The following is a 15,879-nucleotide window of genomic DNA, read 5'->3' as shown; positions in this document are numbered from 1 at the left end:
CGCTATCAGGTCAATCAGTCATCTATCACTCAAATGACATCAAAACTCAAACGCGTCTTTGGCAAAAACGTCACAAAAAAATAGATATATTTTCCCATTTCCACTAAGGAATTTCTAAAGGTTGCAACAATCTTGAATGCTTTTGGGGTTCAAACTTACCCTTTTGACACACTGGACACTTAGACACAAAGGTAGCTATATCATTTTTCATTATTGGCCACCTATAAATTTTTCTCAAATCTTGGTACATTTTAGTTATTCTTGGGTGTATCGTGAATTTACTCTTATGAGTTACCTCTAAAATCTTATCCATAAGTCTCACCTCTTTAGGAACAATATTGTATCCTCAAACAATAGTAAATCATCATCCAACAAGGTATAATCCTCCTTGTCCACAAGAGACTTCAATTCTTTAGCTAAGAGTTGTTCTATTTTTATTAGCTCTCTCAAATTACTACTGATTTCTAGCTTATTCAGATTCAAGCTTAAAGCATTGAGGGACACATCCAATTTCAATCTTTAAAATCCTCTAATAGGCTTGTCTCTTGTACATTAATCATACAAACCACGTGTAAAGATTTTCTACTTAGAGCATCAGCCACTACATTAGCTCTAAAGATTTTCTCTAACTTCAACAATTACCGTTGTGCCTCAATTGGATAAAAATAATGCCTAAAAAATGGTGGACTGTTCTTTTGAAATTCAGAAAGTCCAATGTATTGAGGGTTTACGACTTCTACCAATTCAATATTGGATCATCTCAAATGATGAAGAGTCTCTGTCTATTCTTTATGGCTGCAGCTATCAAGGTAAGAGTCTCAACAAGTGTGTCATTTGTTTCACGTTTGTTATCTGTCATAAATATGCACACCACCAATTAAACATTGAGTTGGTCAAGTCTAATATTCAAAATAATAGTATGCAAATTTTATAACTATAACAAGAAATTCTATAATCCCAAGTTTTGATGTTTTTTTTAAATAATAATAAAAACACCACAATTTGATATAGGTTTGACTTCGCTCTAAACCAAATTTGTAACTTCTAGTTACGTGAGAAAGTTTTACTTCAATTAAAAATTATTTTATAAATAAAGTACAAAAAAAAGAGTTTGTTGAGAAAAATTGGGCGTTGAAAAATAGTATTTGTTAAAATAAATAATAAATTCAAAATTGATAGTTAATATGGAAACTACACGTCATTAAAACCTTACTTTATATATATACTATTGATCGATATATAATAAACTTTCTTGAAATGGACAACGAATTAATGCCACAAAGATGAGAAAAGAAATATATTTTCAATAGAGTTTAATTGAAATTCTAATAAAGTTACAAATTCAAAATATATAAAAAATAAAAATATTATTAAAAAACAAATATCAAAATAAATTTATTATTAAAACTATATGTCTTAATACCTAAGAGATTTGTCTTTGTCTTATAATAAAGGACTGACAAAGTTATAGAGACTAAACACACATGATAAAAATAAATTAGTACTATATATGTATTTTATGTATGAACTTTGTTCTACTTACATGACACATTGCAAATCACTAACAAATAAACTAAAATATGTTTATTATAAATATATAATTAATTGATTTTAACATGATCAAAACATTTTTTAAAATTAGTTTTAAAAAATTAAAATTTGTATGATCAGATATTTATCCGTGCATGCAAGGGTAATTTATACTAATTTTTGCTTTACAAAAACAAAAAAATATATACACACTATTGATTCAAAAACGATTAAAGTTAAATAGGACTGAATTCGAAAATTTCAAAATAAAATTATATTTTTCAAAATTGAAAAATAAAAAGAATGATTAAATTTTAATTAAAATATTATGTAAAATAAAATTATAAATTAATAATTAAAACATTGGATAAAGATAGTTTTTTTAGAAAATTTTGCTTTGATTAAAGTTGTTTTATAAATAAAAACAAAATAAAAGAGTTTGTTATGAAAAATTTGCATATATATATGTATACAACACACAATTGATTCAAAAATGATTAAAACTAAAATAGATGAAAAAAGATTGAATTTGAAAAATTCAAAAAAAAATATTTTTTAATATTTAAAAAATGAAATTGAATGATTAAATTTTATTTAAAATATTGAGAAAGTTTTGCTTCAATTGAAAATTGTTTTATAAATAAAGTAAAAAGAAAAAGAGTTTGTTGAGAAAAGCTCGTGTTGATAAAATAAAGTTTTTTAAAATAAATAATAAATTTAAAATTGATAATTAATATGGAAGCTACACATGTCATAAAAACACTACTCTATATACATGCTACTGGTTGATTGATAAGATTTTATGTCACCATTTGCTTTCTCGTTAATTGTCGATTTCTTATTTTTCGTTATTTTTAAAATAGTTTTTTGTCAAAGTTAATTACTATGTACTATTAGTGTAAATCAGCAATTACAATTATTCATGTGAATCATGTAGATATATAAATGATTGTGACGTATTAAATAGAGCACACTAACATTCATAAATTTATTATTATTAATAAATTAATAAAAAAAAGTAATAGTTATAATTTTATTATTATTAAATTATGAAAGTATAATTCTTTCATAAAGGGAATCGTAATGACAACTTGACACAACTTCAACTGAACTTGCCAAAAATTGAATTTTAGGTAACTATACGCTGGCCGACGAACTTATTTGACTACCGTTGGAGATGCTAAAATACAATTGTGTTGGTGTTTTATCTACAAAATATTATGAATACTTTATTTTTTTTGACACATCTACTCAACCAAACTAAATTTGATGTATTTTTTTTCTATTAAATGTATTTTGTTTTATTTTATTAATATTATCTTAATTTTTTTTATTAAATTAACAATATTTTATTTTTATTATTTTTTATTTTCTATTTATTAGATCGAAGAAAAAATAGGATGAAGTTGTTAACAAAATAAAATTGTGTTGTTATTTTATGTGCAAAATTTGAGAGACATGTTATTTATTTTGACACATCTATTGCATCTTTTTGCTAGTAAATGTATTTTATTTTATTTTATTAATATTTTTTTTATATTTTAACTAATTTTTATTTATTAAATAAACAATATTTTATTTTTATTTATTAGATCAAGGAAAGAATAGAATGAAGTCGTTAACAATATACTACCATTTTATTTGCAAAATATTAGGTATGTTTTGTCACGTCTGCTCATCCATAATACGTTAGATAATGTATTTTATTCGATTAAATATATTTTATTTTATTTTATTTTAATAATATTATTTTAATTTTTATAAATATTTTTATTTTTTTTATTTATTAAATTAATAATATTTTATTTTTATTGAGTAGATTGGAGAAAAAATATGAGAAAGTTGTTAACAAAATAAATTTATCTGTAAAATATTAGATACACATTTTTGTTGTGACACGTCTCTGCAATAAATTGATGTATTTTTTTTATTAAATATATATTTTAATTTATTTTATTAATACTATTTTGTTTTTTTAAGTATTTTTATTATTTTTTATTTATTAAATTAATTATTATTATTTATTAAATTTTAAAAATAAAATTATAGTAAATAATTGCATTCCACGACATCCTATTAAAAAAATTATTATTTTAAATAATCGTAATTATTTAAACGTGAAAAAAATAAAATATTTTAATATATATTTGTAAGATATAATAATTAATCTTTTTGAAAAAGAAAATATATAAATAAAAAATCCAAACTACTGAGCATTTATCAATAAAATGAGTATTGCATATAAGAACGTACGTAATATATTGTTATTGTGTAACAAGAAGTACAATTTGACCCAGAAAATTAGCCGACCCGTTTCGTAGAGGGCTAGGTATGAAAGCATTGAATAGTCATTAGTAGCGATTAATCAAACCAGTTAACTTCACAAGTGGCAACAATAATTCAACGCCACCAAACACCACTTTCCGTCACTGATTCTCTAAGACAAGTCACATCCGCTCTATCTCCTCCTCTTTCCTCTGCTATTTCTAAAAACGACCACGAATTCTTCGGTAATTACAAATCTGCCACCGCTCCAATTCACAAAATAAGCAAGCACACGATCTCCGTCTTGAACTTTTGATTTGATGGTAACTTTTGAGGGAATGGAACAGCACAGAACTTCCTCCGGTTCGTCTCAGAGCCCTAGATCTCCGTCTTCTTCGCAACCGTTTCTCTCCGTTTCCGTTACCGATCCCGTTAAACTCGGAAATGGTGTTCAAGCTTATATCTCCTACCGCGTCATTACCAAAGTATTTCTATCAATCATTCACTTCGAATTCTTTAATTATTATTATTATTATTTTTTTTTAAATTTCTCATATTATTTTTTGTTGAAGTTTCTATTGAGCTCAACTAGAAGCTTGTTCTTAATTTTCGCGAATAATGTGTAAACGTTTAAATTTTGTGATCGTAAAATCTCGGTTTTTTGTGTGATTGATTTTTTGTGTGGATTTTTTCGATGTTCGAGGTATCCTCGATAATCGTGAAGTGAATAAATTATTAGGAATAATAATTTTTTTTTTCTTTTTCCATTTTATGATTGTAGTTAAGAAACAATACATTTACAGGTGGGGATTGCAGTGATCGGAATTGAAGTATAGTGATTAGATAAGAAGAGAGAAATTACAGAGCTCAACTATTTTGGATGACTTTTTGCTGTTAATTTTGAATTGTGGTTTATCTTTGGATTGTGTTATGAATTTAGTGTATGTTGGTATCTCGTTGAATTCATCAAAATCACGGGGGCGAATACATATATACCTATGAGGTGGTGTGCGTTTTTTATATTTTTTGTGATTACAAATTAAAACCTTACATGCATGCTTGTTAATGGTGCCTGTTGGAGTATGGCTACTGATTGCCCTGTATGAGTGAAAAGAACGTGCCCTGTGACTCGTGAGTTATGGCCCTGCACTGGCCCTACCTAATCCTCTTGCCTTTCAGCTTGGTAATCAGAACTTTGTGCAGTTAGTATATCGGTGGTCGTCTGATTAAGATCGAATGGTCCATAATTAAGGCATATATTTAGTTTTAAAAAAATAATATAAAATTATGAGCTTCTGGAATGCTCGGTTATCAGCAGACTGCTAGCCATCTCAGTTTAGTTGAAATCGGTTCAGTTCAGTTTGGTGTATAGAACCAATGAACCAGTTTAAATAACTAGTTTGGTTTGGTCCAGGGTGAACCAGATTTGGGAGACACTGTGCCGGGAGACTGCTAGCAGTCTCAGTTGAGTTATGGGCTTGCACTGATCCCTTTGACCCAAAGATCTTGGTATGTACAATTACTCAACTGGCAATGGAGAATTCTTTGATATGATGTTATGATCCAAATCATAATTGCACATTTAAAATCACAAAGGTTTATGATAGGAATAGGAAAAATTGATAGAAACACATCCCAAATTCTCTCAGGGGCATTTATAGAACCTTAGTTTTAAAAAGAGCGCTTAGGTTTAACTAAAGCACTTAGGACCAGGAGGTGAGACAGGACGCACTTAGGAGTGATTGGGACGAAGTGACGAACTTCTGGATTCGGTATCTGGGAACAGAGGTTAGATCTGATCACAAACTCAAGTGTGAAAAGGACAAAGGATGGGAACAAATTTTCTTAGGGTTTTCTAGAAGTTGAAGAATTATGAATGGAAAACAATTTGAGTTCGCGGAAATAATATCGCGAAAACTTGATCTCTGATTTTGCACAGCTGGAGTTTATATATCAATTTTATCGTTCTAGATGAAATTCATTAGGTGTGTATCTATCAATTTAGTGAAAGAATAAATAAATATTTCCTCCCTTATATTCACTGTTAAGATATTCTCTCTCATTATTTGAGTATTGGTTCCACTTGAATACATTAAGTAAATGTGTAACTGCAAACATGTGACACATCATCATCTGATTATCTGAAACAATGTGGCAGACAAATTGTCCCGAATACCAGGGACCCGAGAAGATTGTCATTCGACGTTACAGTGACTTTGTTTGGTTACGCGATCGCCTTTTTGAAAAGTACAAAGGCATTTTCATTCCTCCTCTTCCAGAGAAAAGTGCTGTAGGTAACATCTAAAGAAGACTCTTTCTTGCATGTTTAATAACACTTTGAATGTGGCTACTGCCATTGGAAATTTATGCGAATGCTACCTTGACACGTTTTCCGTGCTTTATCTTCCTGATTATGTTAGTTTCATAAGTTATGTTGCTTTTCCTATTTTGTCTGATGGAAATTGCATTTTTTTCCTTTATGTTATTTACACGGTCAAAATAGTTTACTACAGGTAATATATATATTTAAAGAATCAACCTAGGAAGAACCATGTCATCTGCTTTGTCTGGTGTATTTTCCTTTGTCTTTCAGATTTCTGATGGTGGTCCTTTATAAGTTGAATGCAAATCTTAATTCGCCTGTCTGACCTATAGTATAGAAGTTTTTAATTTGAGAGTTTATCGGGCTATTTATTATATATAGTGTGACCTGGAATGTCTATGTCATGGTGTATAGTGCATTTTTTGTGTGGTTGAATTAACAATGGGGTCACCATTGCAGATACGCCTAGTCTAAGCTGATGAAGGTCCTAGAGAAGCCTTGTGTTATGCTTATAAAATATTTATTATACACTGCTGTTGAACATTGTTTATTTATGTAATGCTATCCAAGATTCCTGTCATAGAAAAGTATTGAAGTGTGATTGTAGTTTATTCAAGACGTCAAATATCATTCATGCTATTTGGGTTTCATTTTTGGTTTGTATTACAGAGAAATTCCGTTTCAGTGCTGAGTTTATTGAGATGAGGCGACAAGCATTGGATGTATTTGTAAATAGGATAGCAGCACATCATGAACTTCAACAAAGTGAGGATCTGAGGACATTTTTGCAGGCAGAGGAAGAGGTGATACCTTGGCTTCAGTAAACGATTATATTCTCTTTATTCTATATGTGATTTGTTGGCTTTACTGATCTTTCTTTTGTTTTTCAACTATTGTTATGGTGCCACTTCGCTGAAGTGTTTTTTGAATCCAAATCTTTGATTCAATCTATCCATTGTGACTAAATTGATTGCTTAGATCGATCTTTGATGACGAGTCTCCTAAATTGACCCTCAATTACTTGATTTCATATTCTGTAACTCATATTAGTGGTTGTTATATAGAAAATTGAATTATGCAATATGGTCGTAGAGTGAGGCATTGAATGGGCCAAGACATACTGTTTTCCTTCATCCTCTCCCACATGTGATTTAGTTACATCTTTTGTATCTGTAACTGCTTTAATTCTGCTGTTTTCTCTCATTCGACTTTTAAGAGGGAAAAGAAAACTTTATTTAAGCTTGATTCCATCAAACATACTATGCAGACAATGGAAAGGTTGAGGTCCCACGAGACTGGCATTTTCAAGAAGCCATCTGATTTAATGCAGATTTTTAAGGTAAGACGTGTTCTACTGATATTTTCAAATATGAATAGGTTCCTTTTGCTAGATTGAAATATGTTAAATGGAGCAGTCTTAGTTTTGAATTTCACTAATTTCCTCTCTGAAATAATCTAACAAGGGGTGCTTCTTTTCATCTTGTTAGTACCTATGAACACATGGGCCTGCACAAAGTATAACAGAAATAATGAAAATACAAACATGCACATTAAAAAATATGTATTTTAAACTCCTTAAAATTAATTAATAAACTTAAAGTACTAATTTTATCGAGTTCAAGGATTAGATGATGAGGATGAGATAAAGGTAGCATGGACGTGGAGTCATAATTTGCAAGTTTTGTAAGTATTTAAGAAAAAACTGTTCTGTTAAAAAAACCAGCAAAATAGAGACTCTAGACAGTGGAAGGAAGTTACTTATTTTATTCGGTTACCACTATCTTTGTTTTAGGATTTTTTTTGGGGAACAGAAAAGGAGGCTGTTGGAATAAAGTAAAGAAAAGGATTAAAGGAAGTTACTGATGAGTTTCTTTTTTTATTATACCGATTTAGACAAAGGAGGAAGCTAACTGACATGAAACCATTTATGATTTGCTTTAGTTTTTGCAAATAAACATGTCAATAGAGTGTGGTTGAGTGAGAGATTAACAGGTTTTATCTTTATCCTGGGTAGACCACTGAGATATACTCTGTACTTGATCATTGTATTTTGCTGCATTCTTATGTAATTCTACTACTTCCGTTAATACATTCTATGTAAATAGTCTCTCAGGTTGAAAATTTCCTCTATTTTAGTCATTTGCTTTTGCTAGTGTACTTGGTTAAGTGTGCTTTTTGTCCAGGTGTCTTGTTAGATTCAAATTAGTCAAATGAATTTTTGCAGGACGTGCAATCAAAAGTGAGTGATGTTGTCCTCGGGAAGGAGAAGCCAGTGGAAGAATCAGATCCTGAATATGAGAAGCTAAAACATTACATTTTTGAACTGGAAAACCACTTGGCTGAAGCTCAAAAGCATGCATATCGTCTTGTGAAGAGGCACAGAGGTAACAGTTTAATATTTCAGTTTGGTACCTATTTTTGTCTTCTATATTTGTTGTTCTTCTCTGTTTTATTGTTCTGTGCTTCCTCTTTTCATTTTATCCATTCTTCTACCAAGATTAATTGCTATAATAAAATGTAATTTATAATGCTCATGCAGAGTTGGGACAATCACTGTCAGATTTTGGAAAAGCTGTAAAACTTCTAGGTGCTTCTGAAGGAAATGCACTTGGGAAAGCATTCTCTGAACTTGGGATTAAGTCAGAGATTTTATCAGTCAAGCTGCAAAAGGAGGTCAGCTCTAAGCGATGGTGTCATACATTAATTTACTGGCTACTCATATGTGTTTTTGCATATGCTATTGATTATGAAAGGTGAAAATAACTATCCTAATTTGACTCTGTCACGCAGGCACAACAGCTCTTAATGAGTTTTGAAGAACCTTTGAAAGACTATGTCCGTGCTGTGCAATCTATTAAGGTAGGCTTGGTTATGTTTTCTTTCATTATTTATTAGCAAAATTGTTTAAGCTTTGGTTTATGTTTTTTCCTTAAAAATATTTCACAATTGCCACTGTAAAACAATTATTCAGATATTAGACCCTCACATGCCTGCTCCCTCAAGAATGAGATAAAATATGTTGTTATACGTATACCTTTTTTTTATTAAATGCTTATACCTTATTTTAAATTGAATGCTCGTTACATTCTGAAACAGGCAACAATAGCAGAGAGGGCCAATGCCTTCAGGAGGCAATGTGAACTAGCAGAAACAATGAAGCTGAAGGAGATTAATCTGTATATTCCTGTTTCTCACTTTTACTATTTGACTAATCTTTGTTTGTATGACATGACATAATTACTCCCTTTTACCTAACATTCTATGGCTGGTTTCACTCACATTCACGATCTATTCATTTTGAATAAGGTCCCTTTTCCCCAACCAGAATTTGCAATATAAATCCAAATAAGCCGTGTTTGTGTCTTGTATTGTGGATTATCCAAAAAAAAAAAAAATTTAATCTATCCGATGGACTAGAAGACTGCTTGGTCTTATATCCTGATACATATTCCATATTATTATTGTTTGGAATGCAGTGACAAACTCATGTTGATTCGTTCTGATAAAGTGGCAGAAGCTGAGCGCGAATATCATGAGGCAAGTTTGTTTATCATTTGACATCCAGTGATGAGAAATTATATATCTAGTGTGTTTGACTGGACTGACATGATTTTGCCATGCAGTTGAAGGCAGAGAGTGAGCAAGCTACAAAGACATTTGGGACAATTGTGAAACTAATGAATGAAGAAATAGGGCGTTTTCAAGAACAGAAAACATTAGATATGGGGATTGCTTTCCATGAATTTGCCAAAGGTCAAGCACGCCTAGCAAACGGTATCGCAGATGCGTGGCGAAGTTTGCTTCCTAAACTAGAGGCATGTTCCTCTTCGTAGTGAATTGATCATCGAGTACTACAGAGCTCTTAGAGAGCTCTTGTTTTGTAATAGGGCTTTTAGGAATTCTATACTGTTTTTAAGTATGTTTAAAAGATGTGATTTTCTTACCATTTTGATTTTGTATAAAATCTTAAAAAAAAATTAAAATGTCATATTTAAAATGAGTGGAACCTCTACCTTTTAGTGCATATTTGTTTCACAGACGAATTGACAAAATTACGTTGAGTCATCATAATTAATGTGATTTTGTCAATTCTACCGTAAAATCAAACATCTATTAAATAGTTTCTTTGGATCTGTGCTACAACATTTCATTTTGGTGTCGAGGCACGATCAAGTAAAGCAACATTTTCAAACTCCTTAGTTACCACTTTCGTGGTACTCCTTAATTACCAGTTTCATGGTGGATTGGATATGTGGCAAATGAAAGTGTTAAGTTAATCAGCTTTGAGGGCAATTGAAAGTCTTAATTTAATCAGCTTTGAAGGCAATTGAAAGCGTCAAGTTAATCAGCTTTGAGGTCAATTGAAAGCTGAGTTAAACTCGCTAACTCACATAGATAATGAGGAAACATTGATTTTACAAACACACAGTAGTCATATGGAGGTGTTTTCAGTGTCAATTAGAATTTAATAAAAAATTAATTATGTTCAGCTGTCTAATTGGCTGCCGAACAGCCATACTTTCTTTACAAATAATTGACTGCATCTATCAAATCATGGTATCTAATCAAAAGGGTAATTTTTTTCCTAATATTGCATTGATCGAGATCCACTGTAATAATTCTAGTAAACTCACTGAGATTTCACATATGCGTAACTGTAATTCTGCAATTGACGCAATTATGCAAATACTAGTATTATGTTACATAAGAATAAGATTTTCGCTGACAGAGACAATATTGGCAACGTGGGCCTCTTGAGAGCCAATAATTCCACCGAAACCTGAACACAAATAAAAATCACATGAAGCATTATCCACTGCCATGATTCAATATACAAAATATTAATAAATTAATAGTTAGCTACTGAACTTACTTGTGGGGCAGAGAGAGAAGGAGAAGGAGAAGGGTAAAAGGCATGGCAATGGCAAGTGCTACTATAAGGCAGCAGAGTGTGTGTTTGAACGTAAGGCTGAGAGGATTGAATTTCCATGTTCCTCCTCAGCCTTCTCAGTACTCCATCATTCCTATTTACCACAACACCCACCATTCTTCAATGCTTTGCACCCGCCTGCATCTCACGGTTGTACCTAAAGCTTCGGCCAGAAGCTTAGGCCCCGCTTCTCCTCCCACCGATGACGATGGAGTCTCTTTGGGTACCATGAAGCTTCCTGTCAACATAGACCTTCAGAGATTCGATTCCCTCCTGTTTCAGGTATATTATCTCCATAAAGCCTTTAATCACTTCATTTTTTTATTTACATATATTCTAGTTTGAAGCGCTAATAACACAATTTATTCTGAATTCAAATTTCTAATAAATTATACTAAATTATGCACATCAGACAACCAATAGGAATAAATGTGTGTTATTAGTATTTTTCTTATAATTAATTCGAGTTATTAACTAAATAATATCAATGAAGCATTTACTAACAAAATTATTATTTATGTTGTGGCAGTGGGCAAACAGCCTTTGCCAGGGAGCCAATCTCCCACTTCCTATGCCTCTCAAGGTACATATATATATTTACCTATTCTTTCTTAATGCATTTCATTTTTATGTTCCTATTAGTTTAACTTGAAATTTTTTATAGCTTATCTATTTTCACAATTACTTCTAGCTGTTGATGCTCTTAACTTCCTGTTTATGGCTGTTTGATTTGTTCTAAGTTCCTCAAGTTCAAGGCAGATTGCATTGTTACTCTCTTTGAACAATACACAAGTTATTAAATAATTGCCTTAACTGTTTGTTAGAGAATTCAAATATAGTTGCTTGCAGTATCAGATTATTTTTAAGTTATAATAACTCTGGTAACTACCTTCACTAGAGTTTTAAATAGCGGCCCTGATAATGGTTGCGATTCTTGATGCTCTGGAGAATCACAGTCATATGCAGTCAATGCGGCCTCAACTGCAATCACATTACATTTTTGGCAACTTAAAAAACATTTATGTCGCGATCCAGATCTTTAAAACCTCATACTACACTACAATAAGTGAATAAGAAGATGGTGTGAGTTTCCAACATTTCTATGGCTTCAACTTAGCCATGCTAGGGAAGCAGGCATGGAGGCTTATCTCACATCGCGATACTATGATTGCAAGAATTTTCACAGCCAAATATTACCCAAATGAGAGGTTTCTAGAGGCTCACTTGGGGCACACCAATTACTCAAAGAGATGTAAGATGGAGAAGTGAAGTGTTATTAGCTTTGTTTCAACAAAGGGAGGTTGATGAAGTTTTGAAGGTCCCTCTTTGAAACACTCAAGACCGAGAGTGGGATATACTCGGTAAAATCAGCCTACTAAACAAGATACCTCTTTGGAACACTCAAGACTGAGACTGACAAAACAGAATATCGGGTTGAGGGGAATTGGAACATGGTTTGGAACCTTACAGTACCAAACAAGGTGAAAGTATTCTTGTGAAGGGCCCTCCGAGGTGTACTGCCCACGCGTACAAGACTCGCAAGAAAAGGAGTACATTGCACACAACAGTGTACATTCTGTCCAAATTATCATGAAAATGAATGGCACTTGTTTTTGGATTGTGTAGCAGCAAAAGAGGTATGGCAGGAAGTAGGTATGCTTGGAATGATGCAGCCTTACCTCAACCGGGCAAAGGGATTCAAAGAAGCTATTTTTGAAATATTCTCTCATATGTCTACACATCAAAACAGATTGATAGCCATGACTATTTGGAGCCTTTCTTTGGTGGAGAAGGAATAATAGCATTTTGAAGAACAAGGTATATAATAACTATGAAGTAGCAAGGAGAGCTATCTCCACCTTGGAAGATTGGATGCAAGCTAAACAGAAGGCTAACACAGCAGCTGTGCAAAGAAGGAACCAACATGCTGAACAGTGGAGGAAACCCGAGTTAGGAGAAATGCAACTAAAGTGCAACGTCGACGCGGAACTGTTCACGAAAAAACAACAGTTTCAGCTATAGACTGTGTCTGAGAAATGCAACTGGTGAATTTCGCCAAGCACAATCAGCACACTTCGCAGGAAACCCGTCTGCTGCAGAAGCCGAAGCTTATGGCTTGCTGTGCACGTTGAACTGGCTGTATGAACTCAGCCACAACCATGTTGTCATCGAACTAGACTGTTTGCAAGTAGTCGAGGCTGTCAATAGTACACGGAGTTATCAGAACGCATTGGGCATAATTGTCAATATGTAGACTCACTCTGCTTCAGCAAAACAACTTTAGGGTCAGTTGTATTAAGCGACAAGCTAATCGAGTTCCTAATAACTTAGCGAAAGCGTCTCGTTTTCATGCTAGTCCTATGTCTTTTGATTATATTCCACCCTTTATTGAGGACCTTATTTTGATTGAAATGCAATGAATTTTTCTCCTGTAAAAAAAGAAGATGCTGTGAATTCATTATTTCTAAGTATGTAACAAGAAAAGTACACTCACTCTAACATTCTATTTTCAACACTCCTACTCATAAAATTTATACAACTTATTGATTGTTATATAAATTTATTGCTAATTTGCTACCACTTTGATGTAACAATCAAATTAATTTCAATTTAATAAAACAGGTGGACAAAATAGCAGGTGGAGCAAGATTAGGATTTATCACTATTGGAGATGGGGAAACAGAAGTTCTTGTGTATATTGATTGTTTGGTTTTTAAAGCCACTGAAAATTCTGCTCCAATATTCCGTGCCTCTAGACATGGACCCTTAAAAGATAAGGTGCCACCTGGTGAGCCCAGAATCATGAGGAGCCTTATGCAAGCTCTTCAGAAATCAGTTCAAATCTCCACATTGTGAAGTTTTACTTTTTCTTCTTTTTCTCACTTATAATGTATTTGTAAAGTTTTGAGATGTAATGTGAAAACTATTCTAAAAGTCTAAATTTGATGTGGATGGATATATTTACTCCAAGTGTGTAAGTGGGTCATGACTGCAAATATTTTTTTAGATTAGAAATTCCTAATACAACCTTTGTATTATGAGCATATTCTCTATGTAACAAGCAAAACTTCGTATATTTAAGTTGTAATAAAGTATAAGCAAAAGTTGTACCCAAAAAAGAGTATAAGGAAAATTTAATTATTTTTATCTTAATTAATGATAGTATATAAATAAATGTTATTTATAATTAATCACTTTTTTTTATTCAATTAAATGAGATGATGAGTAATTTAGATAATGATATTGAACTTTTCAATAAGATTAACGAGAATAAAATTGATAACTAATTATATTAATAATTATATGTAGTAAATGATGTAGATGTGGCATTAGAATGATTCTAGTCTTGTTGGAAATTGGAAATTTAAAATTAACTCCGCATTTAAATAAGACTATCTTAAAATTTTGTATGGTTCAAGTGTGAATTTGGATGTTTGAAGTACACCACCTAGAAATGTAGGAGTGTCAATATAAAATCATGTTAACATTGATTTTTCCACGGGTCAATATATAATGTCAATAAGTTTTTGTAATTGTTATAACAATTAAATCAGGGTAACAGAATAAGAACAAGAATGAGAGTTTGCGTTCAGTAAATATAACTTAATCGGTAATTGGAATAACATTTATGAAAGAGTTTGAGTTTGAATTTAAAATTCTCTTATTCTCGACACTTAAAGTATACAAATCTAACTATTAAACTGCTTCACAAAACAAAAGTATTCTTTTTGCGTTCATAAACAAAAATATTTGTAGGTGAACACTAATTAAGAACGACAATAAATATCATTTAATTTTTTAATAATCAAAACAATTAAGTTTATTCTGCAAATTACTATTTCTCTATTTAATTTTTCCCAAAATTTGTTTCACAAGAACATTAATAATTCTTTTCAAAATGTAATATTAATTTAGCGAAACTCATTTTGCTGTAAAAAATGTTATATTTTTCTTCAAAACCTGTCTAAAATACCTTAGAAGCTCTTACTTGTAGACTTTAGGCCCATAATACTATTTACATCACAGCATATACTAACAAGTACTAAGGGCATGTGTTATTGATCTAAATATGGGAATTTTTCATTGAAAGTGTACGAGAATACGTGTATTTAACTTTTTCAAAATTTAATTTTTTTTTCTAAAATAATTTTTTTTTTTTAATTTCTTATGAAATATCTAAGAACATCTGTTAGCAACATCTTTGCATAAGTGTTATAGTTCCTCTATAGCATTGACATGGTGCAACAAGTGTTGTCCAGAATCCAAATCATTGATCATTGCATAAGTGTGTATGTATAGCATAAGTGTGTATGTATATATTAATAATTTTGTATGATATCATAAAAGTTATATCATTATTGGAAAAAATTCAAATCCCACATAGATAAAAGATAGATTTCTATAATATGTTTATAAAAAGTAATACTTATCACTTTAGAAACGGTTTTATAAAGATGAATTAAATTCAATACAAAAATTTAAAATAATATCAAAACCTACTCAATCAAAAAAACTACAAAAATCTAATATTCGCCCTTCTACTATTGCATCTTCTCCTTTGTCATCCTCATTATTAAGGCACTTGTTTGCACTTCTCCTTTGTCATCCTCATTATTAAGGCACTTGTTTGCACTTCTCTTCTCCTTCCCTTTTTCTTTCATGCATCGTTAACACACATGATACCTTAGCTTAATTTTTCATCTTATACATTATATTTTTGTAGTTCATTTGTTTTACGATAATAAATTTTTTATAGTAAACCAAATGGTCAAAAAAGAGAATTGAAAATAAAATAGAAATAATACAGAAAGATAAAAAAAAAAAAGGTGAA

At 31.3% G+C, this 15,879-nt stretch overlaps 2 protein-coding genes across 2 annotated transcripts; both read left to right on the top strand.

The window, feature by feature from the left end:
- Positions 1–3,912: 3,912 nt before the first annotated feature.
- LOC101495966 (sorting nexin 1) lies at positions 3,913–10,118 on the top strand. The gene is made up of 10 exons (XM_004515155.4): positions 3,913–4,280; positions 5,954–6,089; positions 6,788–6,921; positions 7,386–7,457; positions 8,343–8,502; positions 8,658–8,791; positions 8,909–8,977; positions 9,215–9,294; positions 9,595–9,655; positions 9,742–10,118. The coding sequence occupies exons 1-10, from the start codon at positions 4,116–4,118 to the stop codon at positions 9,949–9,951; spliced, it is 1,221 nt and encodes a 406-aa protein (XP_004515212.1). The 5' UTR covers positions 3,913–4,115; the 3' UTR covers positions 9,952–10,118.
- Positions 10,119–10,935: 817 nt separating this feature from the next.
- On the top strand, positions 10,936–14,018 carry LOC101496302 (uncharacterized). The gene is made up of 3 exons (XM_004515156.4): positions 10,936–11,330; positions 11,578–11,631; positions 13,671–14,018. The coding sequence occupies exons 1-3, from the start codon at positions 11,034–11,036 to the stop codon at positions 13,902–13,904; spliced, it is 585 nt and encodes a 194-aa protein (XP_004515213.1). The 5' UTR covers positions 10,936–11,033; the 3' UTR covers positions 13,905–14,018.
- Positions 14,019–15,879: the final 1,861 nt, after the last annotated feature.

Source organism: Cicer arietinum, chromosome 4, assembly GCF_000331145.2.
Source record: "Cicer arietinum cultivar CDC Frontier isolate Library 1 chromosome 4, Cicar.CDCFrontier_v2.0, whole genome shotgun sequence".
NCBI lineage: Eukaryota > Viridiplantae > Streptophyta > Magnoliopsida > Fabales > Fabaceae > Cicer > Cicer arietinum.
The sequence above is the reverse complement of the archived record's forward strand: the minus strand, read 5'-3'. Positions and strand labels throughout refer to the sequence as shown.